The sequence below is a fragment of the Larus michahellis genome, chromosome 18, assembly GCF_964199755.1.
Source record: "Larus michahellis chromosome 18, bLarMic1.1, whole genome shotgun sequence".
NCBI lineage: Eukaryota > Metazoa > Chordata > Aves > Charadriiformes > Laridae > Larus > Larus michahellis.
The window spans coordinates 7,612,250-7,631,556 of record NC_133913.1 but is presented as its reverse complement, the minus strand read 5'-3'; the positions used below and the strand labels follow the sequence as shown (position 1 = coordinate 7,631,556).

Below are 19,307 nucleotides of genomic sequence, written 5' to 3'. Positions count from 1 at the left end.
GATTCACCCTGCTTCCCCATTCATCCCATCTCCGAGGGCTCCCAGCTCCCTGAGTATATACAATGGTGAACTTGAAAAGAGGGATCCCTGGCTGTGTCAACATCCAGGAGAAAAGTGGAAGCCACGGCAGACATGTGCCAGCCAGGAGGCAGAATGGGACACCCAGTTAATGTCAGTGGGATGAGAGCTTTAAAGTCCCTGTAAGAGCTTTGACAGGATCTACTGATTTGCACTGGAAAGGGAGACATGTGAGAGTGAGAGAGAGCGCTGAGATCTCCTGTGGTGAGAGCAGGTGGATCAGAAGAGAGAGGCAGAGAGAAAGGCATTGAAGGTGAGAGAAGAGCAGCAGAAGAGGTCTGAGGTATCTCTTCTCTCTCCTTTCAAACAGTAAGAGCATCTTGAGAAAAGAGATGCAAAACCACAAATGTGAGCTGGTATTTCACAGTGTTTTCCTGTAATTCAAGGGTAGTTCTCTGCATGATCCTGATCAGGCTGGCAAGGGTTTCCTTGGGGGAAGAAGGATGCGTTTATAGAAAACCAGGACTTACCCAGCAGTTGCCCCAGGAAGGCCGTGAGGATGAGAGATCCGAGGTGCATGTCGACATCAACCCGCCTCTTTGTGGAGTGAGACAGAGTCAGAAAACCCCCTCCCAGCCCCGAGATAACAGAGCTGCCGGAAACAACGCTGTTGGGGGAGCCAAGGAAGCAGCGGGGAAGAGCAGAGATCTGTTCTTCCTGTGCCTCAGATGCTGCTTCTGGGTTTCTCCCTCCTCCAGCAGCAACACCTGTGGCTCCCTCAGCCAGTGGCATTCTCAGCCTGTCCATGTTTTGTGTCCCTGGGGGCTCTGCGTGTCCCAGTGGTGGGAAGAGGCTGTTCCCAGTGAGCTCACAGTACAGTCCCCACCTCCCCAGTTATAATCCCCTGCTCTTCTGCACACGCACTGCTGGGCCATTTGTGACGTTAGGGCTTTACTCAATGAGGTTTCATATTTTCTCTCTGTGCTCCTCAGTTGTGTAGGATGTTGCTGTTTCTTTTGGGAACAGAATTCTCTTCTGTTTCTCTCACTTCTCCCCTTTCTTTCCTCATCTGCTTGGGAACAATGCCTCTCCCCCAAATTCCCCCAGTTAGGAAAGGAACCCTCCTGTGCAGCAGCCCCGGGCTTCTGGCCATGTCCTGTTCTGGTGGGATCCAGAACCGCTCTTAGATGTCACAAACCCAGAGATGACAAGGACAACCTACTTCTACTCTAGGGAAAGGGTGAGGGGTCAGCAGGGAGCAGGATGAAGATGGGTGGGTCACCCCCACTCCGAGGGAGAACATGGGACACCCATTGGGGTGCTGCACTGCGAGGGCTGTGGATAGGGCAGCCCTGCGCCCACAGCTGAAAGGGCACGTGAAGGGGTGGGGGTACTGCAGGTGGGGACCCCTTCTCCCACCACCTTTCCACATGAAGTCCAGAGTGATCCCATGCACCACTCACGGCAGAGAGAACCAACTGCTCATTGTCGTTAAGTTAACCTGACCTGAGTAGGCCCCGACCTGTGCTATGCTGAGCTGTATATATCACTTGGCAAACTTGGCAACACTGCCACAAACATGGGGACTTCAACTTCCCAGATGTCTGCTGGAAATATAACACAGCAGAGAGGGAACAGTCCCGGAGGTTCCTGGAGTGCGTGGAAGACAACTTCCTAACGCAGCTGCTGAGGGAGCTGACTAGGGAAAGTGCCCCACTGGACCTGCTGCTTGTTAACAGGGAAGGTCTCGTAGGGGATGTAAGGATTGGAGGTCATCCTGGGCAGAGTGATCATGAAATGATAGAATTTTCAATTCTCGGTGAAGCAAGGCGGGGAGCCAGCAGAACTGCCACCTTAGATTTCCGAAGGGCGGACTTTGGCCTGCTTAGGAGCATGGCTGAGAGTGTGCCTTGGGGGACAATCCTGAAGGGCAAAAGTGCCGGGGAAGGCTGGTCTTACTTCAAAGAGGAACTCTTAAAAGCACAGGAGAAGGCCATCCCCAAGCCCCAAAAAACGACCAGACAGGGAAGTAGACCAGCCTGGCTAAATAGAGAGCTTTGGCTGGACCTCAGGATGTCCTGGTTCCGGCAGGGATAGGGTTAATTTTTCCTGGTATTCCATGCCATGTGAGCCATGCCCACCCTGAGCTGCTGGGGGAGGGGACAGGAATTTGCTGCTTGGATCGGGCTGGGCTGTCCAGGGTCTGCTGGTGAGCGGCTGGGAGCAGGGGTTCCGTCATCGTGTTTGTATATTCCTCTATCCGTGTTATTGTTGGTGTTTGCTTGTTCCCTTTGCTGTTCTGTTAAACTGCCTTTGTCTCAACCCAAGAGTCCTGCCTTTTTCTTCTGATTCTTCCTGTATTGGGAAGACCTGAGTGAGAGGTACGTGGTTCTTTGTTGCCGTCTGAGGCCAAACCACGACACAAGAAAAAAAGGAAAGTTTATGATCTTTGGACAAGGGGGTTGTCTACTTAAGAAAAATGCCGAGATGTAGATAAGCCATGCAGGGCAAAAATTAGAAGGGCCAAAGCTCAAGCAGAACTCATCTTGGCCACCGCAGTTAAAGATAACAGGAAGAGGTTCTTTCAGTATATCAATAGAAAAAGGAAGACTAGGGAAAATGTAGGCCCACTAACGAATGAGGTGGGCGCCCTAGTGGTGGAAGACACAGAGAAGGCAGAGCTACTGAATGCCGCCTTTGCTTGAGTCTTCACTGCTGAACCTGTCCCTCATGAATCCCAGGCTCTGGAGGCAAGGGGGAAGGTCTGGAGAGAGGAGGAGTTTTCCCCAGTAGAGGAAGATCAGGTTAGAGACCACTTGGCCAAACTGACATCCAAAAGTCTGTGGGCCCTGACGAGATGCACCCGCGAGTGCTGAGAGAGCTGGCACATGTCATTGCTTGGCCACTCTCCATCATCTTTGAAAGGTCATGGAGAACAGAAGAGGTGCCTGAGGACCAGAGGAAGGCCAATATCACTCCAGTCTTCAAAAAGGGCAAGAAGGAGGACTCAGGGAACTACAGACCGGTTAGTCTCACCTCCGTCCCTGGGAAGGTAATGGAGCGACTCGTTCTGGATGTCATATCCAAGCATGTTCAGGAGCAGGAAGTTATTGGAAGTGGCCAACATGGATTTACCAAGGGTAAATCATGCTTGACCAATCTCATAGCCATCTATGGTGTTATAACTGGTTGGCTGCATGAGGGCAGAGCAGCAGGTGTCATCTACCTTGACTTCAGCAAGGCTTTTGACACTGTCTCTCGTAACATCCTCCTTAGGAAACTGAGGAAGTGTAGACTAGATGAGGGGACAGTGAGGTGGATTGAGAGCTGGCTGTGTAACAGGACCCAGAGGGTTGCGATTAATGGAGCAGGGTTGAGTTGGAGGCCCATAACCAGTGGTGTCCCCCCGCGGTCGATACTTGGACCAGTATTGTTTAACATATTCATCAACGACCTGGAGGAGGGGACAGTGTATCCTCAGCAAGTTCACTGATGATACCAAACTTGTTGGGGTGACTGACACCCCAGATAGATAGCCGTGCTGCCATCCAGTGTGACCTAGACAGGCTGGAGAGCTGGGCAGAGAAGAACGTAATGAGGTTCAACAAGGACAAGTGTAGGGTCCTGCACCTGGGGAGGAAGAATGTCAGGCACCAATATAGGTTAGGGGTGGACCTCCCGGAAAGCAGTTCTGGAGAAAAGGATCTGGGGGTCTTGGTAGACAGCAAATTATCCATGAGCAAGCAATGTGCCCTTGCTGCCAAGAAGGCCAACAGAATTCTGGGCTCCACAGGGAAGAGCGCGGCCAGCAGGTCAAGGGAGGTCATTCTCCCCCTTTCCTCTGCACTGGTGAGGCCAGAACTGGGATAATGCGTCCAGTTCTGGGCTCCCCAGTTCAAGAGAGACAGGGAACTACTGGGGAGAGTCCAGCGTAGGGCAACAAAGATGAGTGAGGGATTGGAGCACCTCCCTTCTGAGGAAAGGCTGAGAGAGCTGGGACTCTTTAGCCTGGAGAAGAGAAGGCTGAGGGGAGACCTTATTATGGCATACAAGTATTTAAAGGGTGGGTTGAAGGAGGATGGTGCCAGACTCTTTTCAGGGGTTCCCAATAACAGGACGAGGGGTAACGGGCACAAGCTGGAACATAGGAAGTTCTGATCAAATATGAGAAAAAACTTCTTTACGGTGAGGGTGACAGAGCACTGGAACAGGCTGCCCAGGGAGGTTGTGGAGTCCCCTCCTCGGAGACTTCCAAGACCCGCCTGGATGCAGTTCTGAGTAATGTGCTCTAGGCAATCCTGCTTTAGCAGGGGAGTTGGACTAGATGATATCTAGAGGTCCCTTCCAACTCTGAAATTCTGTGATTCTGTGAAACACATCCTTGTCTAGATCTAGAAGTGAAATGCTGTGCTTTCTTTTGCTGAACAGCAGAAAGTGGGAGTGGTTTATTTCTAAGGGAATGCCATGAAAACTCCAGAGATGACAATGCCTAAAATGAATCTCAGCATGGGCAGAATTTGCACTGTGTGCCTAGGCCCACCTTGATCTCCGCCTCATGCTCCATAACTCAGGATTCACAGCATCTGGAGGGACATAACCTCACCCGTCCTACCCCCTTTACCTTCTTGTCTTATCAAACAGTCTGCTGTCGGGCAACAGGAGGCTGCAGGCTGTTTTCCTGCTTTTTGCTCCTTCTGGAGATCACAACCAGACAAACTGCCCCAAACACGGGAGGAGTGTCCGTGGTGAACTTCTCCTGCCTTCCAGTGACCAGCCGGAGACAGGGTCCTGCACCCACCTCTCCTGGGGTTGGAGACAGGCCCTTTTGTAGCCCGCAATGTGCTCCTTTTCCCTTGGCACTAGCTGAAAGGAGGTAGAACCAGGAGCAGCCAAAACGCAACAGGAAACGGGTGCCTGTCTCCCTGTCCCCATAGGCATATTATTGGCCTTCTTCCCAGGCCACGGATGAGGCCCTTCAAGGGAAACAAACGTCCCTGGAAAGAGCATCTCCTACAAATATCCTACCCAGAGTCAGGCACACCACCTGAGACATCAGGTGTGCTGAAGACATCTGGCACAATCGTCTTCATCACAGACATCTATTCCCCATCCCTTCAGGTATTCTGGTTACTTCTTTGCCTGGGGATGACCCCCTCCAGAAGGGTAAGAAAAGAGGATCATCTTCTAAACTCAGGGGTGTTTTTGCCTACGAGGCAATAAAATGCCTTGTGGATGAATTCTGGATTGTGCATGACATGGGATGCTTAAGAGAAGCAGCAGAGACAGTGAAAGGGAAGGATCAAGGCAATTTGGCCAGGAGCAAGCATGGGAAGACAGATGGAGAAAGAGGTGAGAGGGGCCAATCCCATGTGACCATGATGCGTGTACTGACCTGGCCATGCCTGTTGCTCTACCTTGTTTGTCACCTGCCAAGAGTTGCCTGGAAACATGGTTATCAAGTCCAGATAGGACAAGAAGCTAGGCTGATCCTTCACTCTTCCTCAGAAGCCTCTGCCCATGGGCTTGACCATCTCTGTCAGCTATTCGAGCCACACAGGGTTCCCCAGGGACTGGCTGGAGCCCACGGTCTCTTGCCAGAGGCTCCTGCCAGCTCTCACTCCCCTCAGACCTCCAGCTCCTGAGAGCAACTCAGCAAATCCCTTTCTGACTCACTCCTCAAGGAGGAACCTGGCATGCCTTGAGGCTGTGCTCAGTGTGTCCAGGCTAAGCATTTTACCATGTCTCCTGGGCCTCAATTCCAAAGGTGCTGAATCCTGTCAAACAAGCTCATGGTCTCAACACTGAGGCCCTGTGGGAAGCGCTTGAAGGTGCCTCTGACCTTGACATGCCCTTCTCCGGCTGCTGGGGAGCTTCAACTCCTGACCTCTGCAATGACTTTGTAAGGCTAGCAGGAACATTATGAAAGATCTGCGAAAATCTGGAGCTGGAGGACTCAGTTTTCAATTGTATATCTGAGCTTTCAGAGAGTAACACAATAAGAAACCCTTTCTGGCTGTCCTTTTCTAAGGACCATTTGGCATTGGCAACTGCGCCCTGGAGTCCCCATGGTCGCAGAGCAGACAAAAGCAGCTGCTCAGGGTTCCCTCGGCATCCTCGTGGGGAAAGTCAAAAGGCCGAGAAGAGGCCCTGTATGTTCCATGTCAGCAGTGGGCGGTCCGTGCGGCAGGAGCGAGGGCTGGGCGGCTGCCCGTGGGCAGGAGGATCTCTGCCGCCCGCCGCCCTGTGCAGAGCAGAAAGGCGCTGCTCCCGGCCGGGCGCCAGCGGGGCCGGCGGCTGCCATCGCTCCTTGCCGGGCCCCGCCGGACACGGCCAGCGCTCCGGGCACCATTCCTGCCCCGGCGGCGGCGGCAGTTTCTGGGGGGGATTTCTGTGTGCGTCCCGCTGGGAGTGCGGGGTTGCGGGGCCAGGGCCGGGGCCGGTCGGGCGGGGGAAGCGGCCCGGGGCGCGGGGCCAGTTGGGGCGAGGCGGCCCCGGCGGGCGGAGCGGCAGCGCCCCCTGGCGGGCCCATCCGGGGCTGTCCCCTCGGCCCCGACACACACGCCCGGCCCCGCCCGCGCCGGTTCCTGCCCGGCCGCAGCCCCGGCTCCTCTCCCCGTGTCTCCCAGGGCGCAGTAATACACCGCCGCGTCCCCGCGCCGGGGCCGGGCGAGCCACAGGGCGCTGGAGCGGCGGTCTGCCGACACCCGCAGCCGCCCCGGCGGGTCCCGCAGCTCTTTGGAGTCTTTGAGAGTGCTCAGGAGCAGTGCGGGGCCTCGTCCCGGGAGCTGACGGTACCAGTGGATGAAGTCGTAAGGCTTTATGTTGGGGTGCGAGCAGTTGATGCTGATGCCGATGCCCTCGGTGGTCTCTGCTGACGGCTCCTGCAGCACCTGGGCTCTGCCCACAGCCACTGCTGAGAAAGTATAAGAAAAGGCCAAAGATCACCAAAGATCCCTCAGGTCTGATGGCTCTTTTGCCAGAAAAATAGTCAGAAAGAGTGGCATGTGGATAGTGCTGCACTGGAACAAATGGGGACCAAGTGGGCATCGAGAGTGATCCTCGTGTGGGTTTGTGGAGCAAGGGGACAAGTCTGCAAGGGACTTTGTAATGGATGCATACAGAGCTAGAATGAAAGCCAGGTGGAGGGATGGATGCATGGGTGGATGGACGCATGGGTAGCGAGAAGAGGAGGAGACAGGAGAGTTGGATGTGCTACAGTGAAGGATGAAGGGCTGAACTGAGAAGAAGAATAAATGCAGAAAGCACAGAGGGATGAGAGGATATATGGAATAATGGCACGGTGCAGAAAAGACAATTTGTGGTTATGGATATGAAGGAAGCAGAGGGAAAGATGAGAGAGGGGTCTCGAGGAGTAGGAAGAGGCTTTGGAGATGGTAGATGCATGGAGAGATGAGTCAGAATATGAGTGCGTGAGTGGATAAAGAGCAGACAGGGAGAGGGCTTGTTACAGTGAAGGAGAGAGGTCTATATTGAGGGCAATAAGAACTGCAGAATGCACAGGGGAAGGAGAGGGTGCATGAAAAATCAGGTGTACATGCAAGGAGTCTCGTACCGACAGAGGTGGGGAAGAAAGAGGAAGAACAGAAAGAGGGGACTCGGGGGGTTGGGAAGGGGCACAAAAGATGGCAAACGCAGGAGGGGGAAAGAGAGGCTGAAGAAGGAGAGGGAAGAGTTGGTGCTGGGCTTCCCGAGGAACATCCCAGGCGCAGCCCTGGCCCCATCCACCGCCGCCAGCCCCACGCACCCAGCAGCAGCGCGGCCAGCCCTGCCAGCCCTGCGCCCCGGCACCGCCGCATCCCGCCGCTCCGCCGCCCGCGCCTCGCTGCCCCCGGCCAGCCCCGGCTCTCTGCTCCGGCCGCACCGCCTCCTCTCCGCCGCCTCCTCTCCTCTCCTGTGCGCCGCCGCCAGCTCCGCCCCGGGGCTCAGCCCTGCGCCGGCACCGCTCGGGGGCTCGCCCGGGCTCAGAGCGCTCAGGGGCTCCGCACGGGTACCAGTTTCCCACCACACATCTGCAGCAGGCTGATGCCATCACCACTCCACTGCACTCGGGCTCCATCTGACCCTGGGAACCTGCAGCTCTCTGTTGCTCATGGACAGGGCAGTGGACAGTATCCCTGCCATAACCAGCACATGCCCTCTTGATGTGTGACACACAAGGGGAGATACACAGAGGCTCAGGCACACTGGCATAGAATCATGCACAAGTTTGTGCTCCCGTATATAGTCACAAAAACCTGGTTATTTACAGTTATACAAAACACAAGAACACACATAGGCACACCGTGAACCATGGACTTTGCTGAGGACCCCTGGGAACGGGGCAGTGGTAGGCAGGAAGGGATCATAATCTGGCAGTGCAACATCTGGGGAAGCAACATCAAGTGACTACCAGGGTGAGCTGAAGAACGAGGGAAAGAGAAGGACATGGCAGGTCCTCCTGCACAGGAGCCCATGGGCTGCCAGCTGAGGATGGCTGAAGATTCTTCCTGAGAACAACAATTCAAACAGCCCCAACAGGTGACCCAAGCTGACATGTCTTTCCTGCCCTGGAACCATACAAGACTTGAGCTGACTCTTCTGCCTTGCACTGCTGCATTCCTGCCCTGGAAATCCTGGGGCCTTTCATCCCAGTGATCACAGGAAGCCTTCACTGGGGAATGGACATGGAGCAACTCTGGAAATGAAAAGGCAACAGTGCAGGAAACCAAAGCACAGCCCATATCATTAGCTGTGATGGTTTGCATTCAAGATGAGCTTGTGCAAAAATTGTTACCTCTGCAAAGGGTGCCTCTGGTGCTGCGGCAATGAAGGGCAGGTATAAAAGCCAGCCCAAGTCCCTGCTCTCTCATCCGCTTCTCTGGCCTCCTTGTCCTTGGGAACCAGGTGAGTCTGCAGTTCCTTCTCCTTCTCTTCCAAAGTGACATCTCCTCAATGGACCTCTCAGCTGATCTTGGCTTTCTCCTGTCTTGTGGTTTGCATGTTCTTGTCATGCTAGAGGGAAGTGTGGAGAAGGGTAGAGAGAGGCTGGGATGTGGCAGAGGGGCTTTTGGTCTACAGACTACGAGAGAGTCACTCCAGGCCAGGCTGCTCAATATAGGGTGATGAAAACTGTGTGTCTCCTGGCTGAGCTGCCAGCTCCCCACCCAGAAGTGGTCGTGGCTCTTTTCCTAACAGGCTGCTCATTACCCACCCTTATGCTCTCTTCCTCCCTGATCCTCTCCCAGGTGCATATCCACACTCGAGACATGTCCTGCTACAACCAGTGCCTGCCCTGCCGGCCCTGTGGCCCGACCCCACTGGCCAACAGCTGCAACGAGCCCTGTGTCAGGCAGTGCCAGAACTCCACCATCGTCATTGAGCCTCCTGCTGTGGTGGTGACCCTGCCTGGCCCCATCCTCAGCTCCTTCCCACAGAACACCGTTGTGGGATCCTCCACCTCCGCTGCTGTTGGCAGCATCCTCAGCTGTGATGGAGTGCCCATCACCTCTGGGTGCTGTGACCTCTCTGGCATTTCCAGCCGCTACTATGGCAGAAGGTGCCTCCTCTGATAAAGATGCTGGGAAAGCCCCATGGAGACACCTCGAGCAACGCAGAACATGATGCTGAGCAAGGGATCAAGATTTAGGATGTGTTTTCAGTGTAGCTGAAGGGCTTTGCTTTTCTCTCCATTTTCTTTATTTGCTTTGGTTCCCCTTTGCAGCATGGTCCCACTAATGCCAGCCTGGTGGGTACCTTCTGTCTCCTCTTCCTCTATGGGGCAGGCAGACAGACATCGTGCAAGAACTTCTCTGTGGTTAAGGACCGCAGAGTTTCCGTGGCTGCCAGGGCTCCATGAACTTGCGGCCCCCACCTGGAGTGACTTTGTTTCCCTCTTTGGGCTCATTAAAGTTCTGCTGCATTCAAGCCTGGCCTCCATGGTGTCCTTCCCTCTGTGGACATTCTCCAAGCTACCAAAGGAGAAGGGTGTTGCTCTGGGGTGGAAAGGGATGAGGGCACAAGGAGACCTGTCACCATTTGCAGAGGAGTGGGAGATTGGGACAGCCTGCAGTGGCTCCTCTTTTGGGCACCAAACCTTGAAGCAGAGGAAGATAGCCTGAGCTGCTCTGCTGCCAATGACCATCAGTCTGATGTCTCTGCTCACAAATGCCCCAGGAAGGCAGGAGGCCCTGAGATGTCAGCAACCCCAAGAGCTCTTGGAGAAGGGTGTTCCTCTTGCTATGGCTGGAAATTTGCTGGGCTGTCAGGCAGTCAGTGTGGGCCTCGAGAAGATGAGTTGCTCTGCAAATGGCAGGAGTGATAAAGCAGGGAACATCCCTTGGGATGGCCCATAGCTGCTACTCCACCTTCCTCTCCCCTCCACGGCCTAATCCAGGGGCCATGGACGGTAGGCATTGGCAGGAGTAGTTGGGAAATGTCACACGTGCTGCTGAATGCATTGAGGCTGGATTAATTGGAGCTAAGTAATTCTTCACAATAATGATACCGTCTGCAATTGTCCTTATAAAAGAGGGAGAGATGGTGTTTCTTCTGACAGATGAGGAAGCCCTTTGGCCAAAGCACTGCCAGAGCCCTGCTACTGGCTCTTGGCGTGAACTCTAATTTGGCTGGGCAAGTGAGGAGATCTTGTAAAGGTGGGAAAAGGGCACAGGATCCATGTGGGTTTTACACTTCAAACTAAGGGCATTGTTGACAGAGGTTGCTCTTTTTTCACAGTGATTTTAATCACGCTGGGGTTCTGCTTTGCAGAAGGCAGGCACTGAGCTCTCTCAACCCGTGCTTCCCATTTCACTGCCGTGGTCTGTTTCTATGGCCCGTGTGTCTCCACCTACATGGGAGGTCCCTTCAAAGCGTCACTAGGCAGAGCAGTGGCTCTTCTTTACATCCTTCTTACTCCCTTGCTCAACCTCTTGGTTTACACCCTAAGGAAGAAGGATGGGAAAGCTGCTCTGAGCAGGTTCAAGAGTTGGTATATCTTCACATGAAGTAAACAACTGGCAGGGTCCTGTCACCCTAACCCAAAGATCACTGTACATCAAGGAGTTAGTGACCCATGTAACCTGAAGAGGCCCTGGCCTCTGCTGTGCTGTGCTACAGGCAGAGCTTGGCCTTCACAGCCGTCTTGTGCTGCACAAATCCCTTGGCCAGAGGACAAACTCAGCCACTCGATTGTAACCGATGAGCCTGTAGGCAGCTCCTGCTCGGTGCCAGTGATTGCACTACCTGCATGTCCTTGCCTCTATCTAAGTATACGGTATGAGGTTCTCGTGTGAACATTGTTTCTGTTTGAAAGCAGAAATGATGAATAGAGCTGTTTTCTTTTATGAAAATCCTCTAAAACTTGATGGACTGGAATGGGGTAACCCTTTCATGGGCAGGACCTGCACGGCATGCTGTGCCCTGATTAGAGGTGCCGATTTGACAGCACATAGGGCTCCAGCATCCGAAGGACATAGGATCCTCTATACTGCCTTCTCTTTCTTCATAGTCTTAGTTTGAGAACTGGCATTTTAAGGGATACTTTTCAGAGTCTGATTGATTTTATTCTGCAAATGAGCAGCAAAATATTTGGTGTAGTCAGCAGGTCCCAGTGGGAAATGCCCCTGCAGAGAAAGGACAGTGAAGAAGAGACAGACCGAATGCCTGGCTGGCCCCACACACAGTCATGGGGGGCCATCACAAGACACTTGGCCTAGGTGGTTTTCCTGGTGAATTGGAAAATTGACGAGGAATTTCCTGAATGTCCCAGCCCACCTGAAGTAGTAACATGTTTCAAGAAACATGGGGTAGAGCAAAGAAAAGGGAAATTGGTGCTGTGCTTGGCTGATTGTCCCATGCTTGAAGTGGACGTGGGGATGTTTGGAGCTGAAGCAGCGGCCCTGTGTGAGATGCAGGTGCAGCAGCACAAAGGGGTGTGGGCAGCAAATGGTGCAGGGGTGGGGTGGGGAGCGGGTTAACATGGTGGCATCCCCCCTTCCCTGCAAACAAGCCCAGGGAAGGGGCACCCCCTCTTCAGCATGGGGACAGGAATGGGGCCAGGGATTGGCATGAGTGGGAATGAACCCTTATGTTCTGCAGGCAGCACCCTCTCGCTACAGGCAATGACACCCCCTGCACCTGATGTCCCAGCCTCAGTGTCTGTAGCCTGAGGGGAGTCTGCCTTGTCCCAGAGACATACCCTTCTGCTGCCACATGAGTGTGTTACTGTGGCACCGCTCCCTTTGCAAGGGCAGAGGCTGGGCCCAGACCCTTGAGCAGATCAACAAGGCCAGGCAGGAGCTTCCAACACTGCAGGATTTTTTTTTTTTTTTGATTGTAATGTGTGAATTCTTTGTTGGGCTGCAGCAATGGGGATGTTCTCTAGTTTTTATCTTTTCCTTCACACGCAGACCTGAGACGTGGAGAGGCTCAATGGCTGGAAAGGCCATGACAGCTTGGACTCTGCTGTGGCTTCTCTGTGTCTCACAGTGAGAAAGAAGCTGACTGAACCCCTGCCAAACCCTTGAGCTCACTAAAGGTGATGGGGCTGGCCAGTGACTCATTCACTCATACTTACCTGTAGGGTCTGAAGGACTTGCCTGGAGTCCTCTCGAGGGGCTGAGAGCTGTTGTCAGGGGTCCTGCTTCTCCGTGGAGTGTGTGCATGATTGTGCTCAAGTATATGTTCCTCTGGCTGTGCTCATGTCTGCATTCGCACACACATGTGTAATACACATGCAAATATGAGTGTGCACAAATGTTCTCTGTGTGTGTGTGTGTGTGTTTGGGCAGTTGTGTCCATGAGTGTGTATGTATTTGTCGTGATTTAGCCTCAGACGGCAACAAAGAACCACATACCGCTTGCTCAGGCCTTCCTAATACAGGAAGAATCAGAAGAAAAAGGCAAGACTCTTGGGTTGAGACAAAGGCAGTTTAACAGAACAGCAAAGGGAACAAGCAAACAACGACAATAACACGGATAGAGGAATATACAAACACGATTAGGGTAGGGAACCGCCACTCCCCGCCACTCACCGACCAGACCCCAGGACGCCCCAGCCTGCTCCAAGCTCTAAGCTTCGACTTCCTGCCACCTCCCCCGGCAGCTCAGGGTGGGCATGGCTCGCATGGCATGGAATACCAGGAAAAATTAACCCTATCCCCGCCGGAACCAGGACATTATCCACCCCTTATTCCATACCATCTATGCCATGCCAAGATCTTACAGGTTCCAATGAATTGCCACCACTTTCCCCTGTCATGTATATATATACATATATATTCATGCGGATATAATGCCCTTAGTTTATGGGCCATCCCTCCAAAGTGTCCGTTGAGTTCTTTTAATCCATGGCTTTGGGCTCCATCTGTTAGAACAGTCTCTCAGGGCAGGTGAGATGCTGGGTGGTGCTGTCCGTTGCATGCTGTATTTTTCGGAGCTTGTGACTGGTGCACTCGGTGTGGCTCATGCACACAGTCCATGGGCTGAAGATGTAGATCTTGAGGAAGTTGCTGGGCGCCAGCTGCTGAGGTCAGTTCTTATGCCATCACCCCCGTGCCTTACTCATAGTACAACTGATAGCAGTTATAGCAATGAGGACATACAGTGACAGTGTTAGTAAGCAATTAACAGCACACAATTTGATTCATTGGCTATTCTTACCCAAAATCAGATCCCCATGAGGTACACATTGGACTTCCCCATCCTTCCACATCACCCACCAAGTGCACCAAGGTCCTTGGGCAAAAGCAATCCCACGGATGGGTTTGCCTTTGCCTGGGGCAGGACTAACCCAGACTGTCTTCCCTAGCATATTCTTCATGTGCACTACGGGGACTTTATCCCCTTCTACAGTACATGGAAGTTTTGATTGGGCAGGTCCAGCCCGATTGGTAGATCCCCTGGTGTTAACCAGCCAGGTAGCTTTTGCTAGATGTGTATCCCAGTGTTTTAAAGTCCCACCACCCATTGCTCTCAGTGTAGTTTTTAACAATCCATTGTATCGCTCTATCTTCCCAGAGGCTGGTGCATGATAGGGGATGTGATGTACCCACTCAATACCATGCTCTGTGGCCCAGGTGTCTATGAGGCTGTCTCGGAAATGAGTCCCATTGTCCGACTCGGTTCTCTCTGGGGTACCATGTCACCACAGGACTTGCTTTTCAAGGCCCAGGATAGTGTTCTGGGCAGTGGCATGGGGCACAGGGTATGTTTCCAGCCATCCAGTGGTTGCTTCCACCATTGTGAGCACATAGCGCTTGCCTTGACGGGTTTGTGGCAGTGTGATATAATCAATCTGCCAGGCGTCCCCATATTTGTATTTCAGCCATCGTCCTCCATACCAAAGAGGCTTCAAACGCTTGGCTTGCTTGATTGCAGCGCATGTCTCACATTCATGGATGACCTGTGCAATAGTGTCCATGGTCAAGTCCACCCCTCGGTCACGAGCCCATCTATATGTCGCATCTCTTCCTTGATGGCCTGAGGAGTCATGGGCCCATCGAGCTATGAATAGTTCACCCTTATGTTGCCAGTACAGATCCACCTGAGCCACTTCAATCCTAGCACCCCGATCCGCCTGCTCGTTGTTCTGATGTTCCTCCGTGGCCCGATTCTTTGGTACATGGGCATCTACATGGCGTACTTTCACAACCGGATTCTCTATCTGGGCAGCAATATCTTGCCATAGGTCAGCAGCCCAGATGGGTTTGCCTCTGCGCTGCCAGTTGCCCTGCTTCCACTGCTGTAACCACCCCCACAGAGCATTTGCCACCATCCATGAGTCAGTGTAGAGATAAAGTACTGGCCATTTTTCTCGCTCGGCAATGTCCAAAGCCAGGTGGATGGCTTTCACCTCTGCAAACTGGTTCGATTCACCCTGTCCTTCACTGGCTTCTGCAACTTGTTGTGTAGGACTCCACACAGCTGCCTTCCACTTTCGATGCTTTCCCACAATCCAGCAGGACCCATCAGTGAACAGGGCATATTTCTTCTCATTTTCTGGCAGTTTATTATATGGTGGGGCCTCTTCTGCACGCGTCACCTCCTCCTCTGGTGACATTCCGAAATCCTTGCCTTCTGGCCAGTCCATGATCACTTCCAGAATTCCTGGGCGACTGGGGTTTCCCATTCGAGTTCGCTGTGTCATCAGTACAATCCACTTACTCCATGTAGCATCGGTTGCATGATGTGTGGTGGGGACCCTTTCTTTGAACATCCAGCGCAGCACTGGCAGTCGAGGTGCTAAGAGGAGCTGTGCTTCTGTACCAACCACTTCCGAAGCAGCTCGAACCCCTTCATATGCTGCCAATATCTCTTTTTCTGTTGGAGTGTAGCAGGCTTCGGATCCTCTGTATCCCCGACTCCAAAACCCTAGGGGTTGACCTCGAGTCTCCCCTGGTGCTTTCTGCCAGAGGCTCCAGGTAGGGCCGTTCTCCCCGGCTGCAGTGTAAAGCACATGTTTAACATCTTGTCCTGCCCGGACTGGCCCCAGGGCCACTGCATGGACTATTTCGTGTCTGATTTGTTCAAAAGCTTGTTGTTGCTCAGGACCTCATTTCAAATAGTTCTTCTTCCGGGTTACTTGATACAGAGGGCTTACAATTAGACTGTAATGTGGGATATGCATTCTCCAAAAACCCACAATGCCTAAGAAAGCTTGTGTTTCTGTTTTACTAGTTGGTGGAGACATAGCTGCGATTTTGTTGATCACATCCATTGGAATCTGACGGCATCCATCTTGCCATTTTATTCCTAAAAACTGGATCTCCTGTGCAGGTCCCTTGACCTTACTTTGTTTTATGGCAAAACCAGCTTTCAGAAGGATTCAAACTATTTTACCCCCTTTCTCAAAAGCTTCTTCTGCTGCATTGCCCCATACGATGATGTCATCAATGTATTGCAGATGTTGCAGAGCTTCACCCTGTTCCAGTGCAGTCTGAACCAGTCCATGGCAAATGGTGGGGCTGTGTTTCCACCCCTGCCGCAGTCGATTCCAGGTGTACTGGACGCCCCTCCAAGTGAAAGCAAACTGTGGCCTGCACTCCGCCGCCAAAGGGATTGAGAAGAATACATTTGCTATATCAGTTGTGGCATACCACTTGGCTGCCTTGGACTCCAGTTCGTACTGGAGTTCTAGCATGTCCGGCACGGCAGCACTCAGCGGTGGCGTGACTTCATTCAGACCACGATAGTCTACAGTTAGCCTCCACTCTCCATTAGATTGTCTCTCCAGCCATGTGGGACTGTTAAAGGGTGAGCGAGTCTTGCTGATCACTCCTTGAACCTCTAGTTGACGAATCAGCTCATGGATGGGAATCAGAGAGTCTCGGTTAGTGCGATATTGCCGCCGATGCACCGTTGTGGTAGCAATCGGCACCTGTTGTTCTTCGACCCTCAACAACCCCACAACAGAAGAATCCTCTGAGAGACCAGGCAAGGTAGACAACTGTTTAACTTCCTCCGTCTGCAAGGCAGCTATGCCAAAGGCCCAACGGTACCCTTTTGGGTCCTTAAAATACCCTCTCCTGAGGTAATCTATACCAAGGATGCATGGAGCCTCTGGGCCACGCACAATGGGATGCTTTTGCCACGCATTCCCAGTTAGGCTCACTTCCGCCTCCAGTACAGTCAACTCTTGCAATCCCCAGCAATACAAATGGGTTCTGCCCCTCTATAGCTTGATGGTATTAAAGTACACTGTGCACCCGTGTCCACTTGAGCCTTATACTCCTGGGGGTCTGATGTGCCAGGCCATCGAATCCACACCGTCCAATAAACCCGGTTGTCCCTTTCCTCTACCTGGCCAGAGGCAGGAACCCTCTAATCCTGGTCATAGTATCCAATACTCACTTCTTGCAGAAATGACTTGGAAGTTCCTTCAAGAGGATCAGAAGAAAAATCAGGCCTCCTGCTCTGCCTGGGGTACTGCCTACTGGAAACTGGGGCACACTTTTCCTGGAGGGATCCCCTTTTGTGGTTGTTCTTCCTTGCAACTCCTGTACCCATATCCTCAGGATCAAAGTAGGTTGACCATCCCACTTCCTTATGTCCTCTCCGTGGTCACGCAGGTAGAACCACAGGGTGCCTTGTGGTGTGTACCCTCTGTAGTCTCTCTCTTGAGTGGGGAAATGCCTGCTTCTAATAGCTGAGACGCTGGCCCGTGCAGGTGGGGAGTAGGAGATATTCTCTTCAAGTTGCTGGACCTTCTGCGACAGTTTCTCCACAGCTGAGACAAGGGGGGAAGAGAGACTTTCTTCATATCGCTGGAGCCGGCCAGCTACCTCTTCCACCGTTGGTCCCTCTTCACCTTTCCATTCCATTACTGCCAGTGAGTTGGCATATGACGATGGTGCGCTCCGTACAAACTTCCGCCACATGGGCCTTGTACATTGCACCTCATCAGGGTCTGTGGGTAAGTCTGCATTGTCCAAGTCATAATAAATCACCTCCCGCCACAGCTAATTCTCTCAGGTACTGGATACCTCTTTCCATGGTAGTCCACTTGCTTGGCTGACATACAACATCCTCACTGAAGGGGTACCTCTCCCTCACGCCTAACAGGAGTCGTTTCCAGAGGCTGAGGGCTTGGGTCTTCTTCCCAATTGCCTTGTCAATGCCGCCTTCCCTAGACAGGGATCCCAGCTGCCTGGCCTCCCTACCCTCTAATTCCAGGCTACTGGCCCCATTATCCCAGCACCGGAGCAGCCAGGTGACAATGTGCTCGCTTGAAAGTCGGCTGAAATCTTTTCGCATATCCCGCAGCTCACTCAAGGATAGGGATCGAGTAATTATCTCTGGTTCTGCCTCTTCCTCCTGCTCTCGTGATGACCCTGGTTCATCATCATCTCTTACTAAGCGAACTGATTTCTTCGTGTACTTCTTCTTCTGAATGGGGGCAACTGATACTGGCACGGGTTGTTTCCCTGGTTCAGTGGCAGTGGCTTCCACACGGGCTGGAGTAGCCACAGTGGCTGCCACAGGGGTTGGAGTAGCCACAGTGTCTGTCGCAGGGGTTGCAGTAGCCACAGTGGCTGCCACCGGGGTTGCAGTAGCCACAGTGTCTGTCGCAGGGGTTGCAGTAGCCACAGTGGCTGCCGCAGGGGTTGCAGTAGCCACAGTGGCTGCCGCAGGGGTTGCAGTAGCCGCAATGGCTGCTGGTTTGGTTTCCATCTCTTCCCCCTGAGGGTGCTGCATAATACTGAGCAGTGCCTGGTAAATACTGGCCAGGGCCCAGCACAGCGCGGTGAGTTGTGCCTCTCCAGAATAGCCACAGCATTTTCCCTTCAAATATTCTACCACTTTATCAGGGTCCTGTAATTGTTCAGGGGTGAAGTCCCAGACCATTGGAGGTGAGTAGTTCTCTAGGTACCTGCCCATGTTCTCCCACATGCCGTGCCACCCCTGACTATCCAGCCTCGGAACAGACCTCCGGGTGGTAGTCTTGAATAGCTGTTTAACCTTAAACAGGACCTGGAACACATTCAGCAGACATAACAATAGGATCAGGGTGGTTTGAGTATCCCAAGGATATTCAAAATTCTCAAAAGCTGTCATACCTGACCCAAAGGAGAAAAGGGAGGCAAAAGAGCTGGGGAAAGTGTCCCCCCCTGTTTCCCCCACAGACTGGGTGTAAGTATTAATAAATTCTGAGAGACGGTGCCCAAGGTACGGACAGGACAGCAACACCACATAAAAGCCCCAAAGTAACTGTCTAACAAGTGATGTTATCATCTCATAAACCGATATTGCACAGGACAGCAAAATGATAATCCTCATCCCTCTCCCAGAAGTAACAAAAATCATCGCAGGGAGTACATAAGCCATATAGGAATTCACATAACACAGCCATGAGAACAAACCAAGCAACATGATGACCAGCGACTATTTGCCTAATAAGATAAATGCATACAACAAATTTGTTTTTCCAAGCTCTAGTTGGATTCTGTCATTATCTCAACCCTTCGAGCCCCACGTTGGGCGCCAAAAAGGACTGTTGTGGTTTAGCCTCAGATGGCAACAGAGAACCACGAGCCGCTCACTCGGGCCTTCCCAATACAAGAAGAACCAGAAGAAAAAGGCAAGACTCTTGGGTTGAGACAAAGGCAGTTTAACAGAACAGCAAAGGGAACAAGCAAGAAACGACAATAACACTGAGAGAGGAATATACAAACCCGATGAGGGAACTGCAGCTCCCCCGCCGCTCCCCGACCAGACCAGGATGCCCCAGCCCTCCTCTGGCAGCTCAGGGTGGGCATGGCTCACATGGCATGGAATACCAGGAAAAATTAACC

At 52.8% G+C, this 19,307-nt stretch overlaps 1 gene segment (V, D, J or C); it reads right to left on the bottom strand.

Annotated features, from left to right (window-relative positions):
- Positions 1-459: 459 nt before the first annotated feature.
- On the bottom strand, positions 460-7,835 carry LOC141732627 (T cell receptor alpha variable 4-like). The segment is given in 4 exon segments: positions 460-506; positions 549-615; positions 6,579-6,928; positions 7,784-7,835. Coding segments are annotated over 4 exon segments (516 nt in total).
- Positions 7,836-19,307: the final 11,472 nt, after the last annotated feature.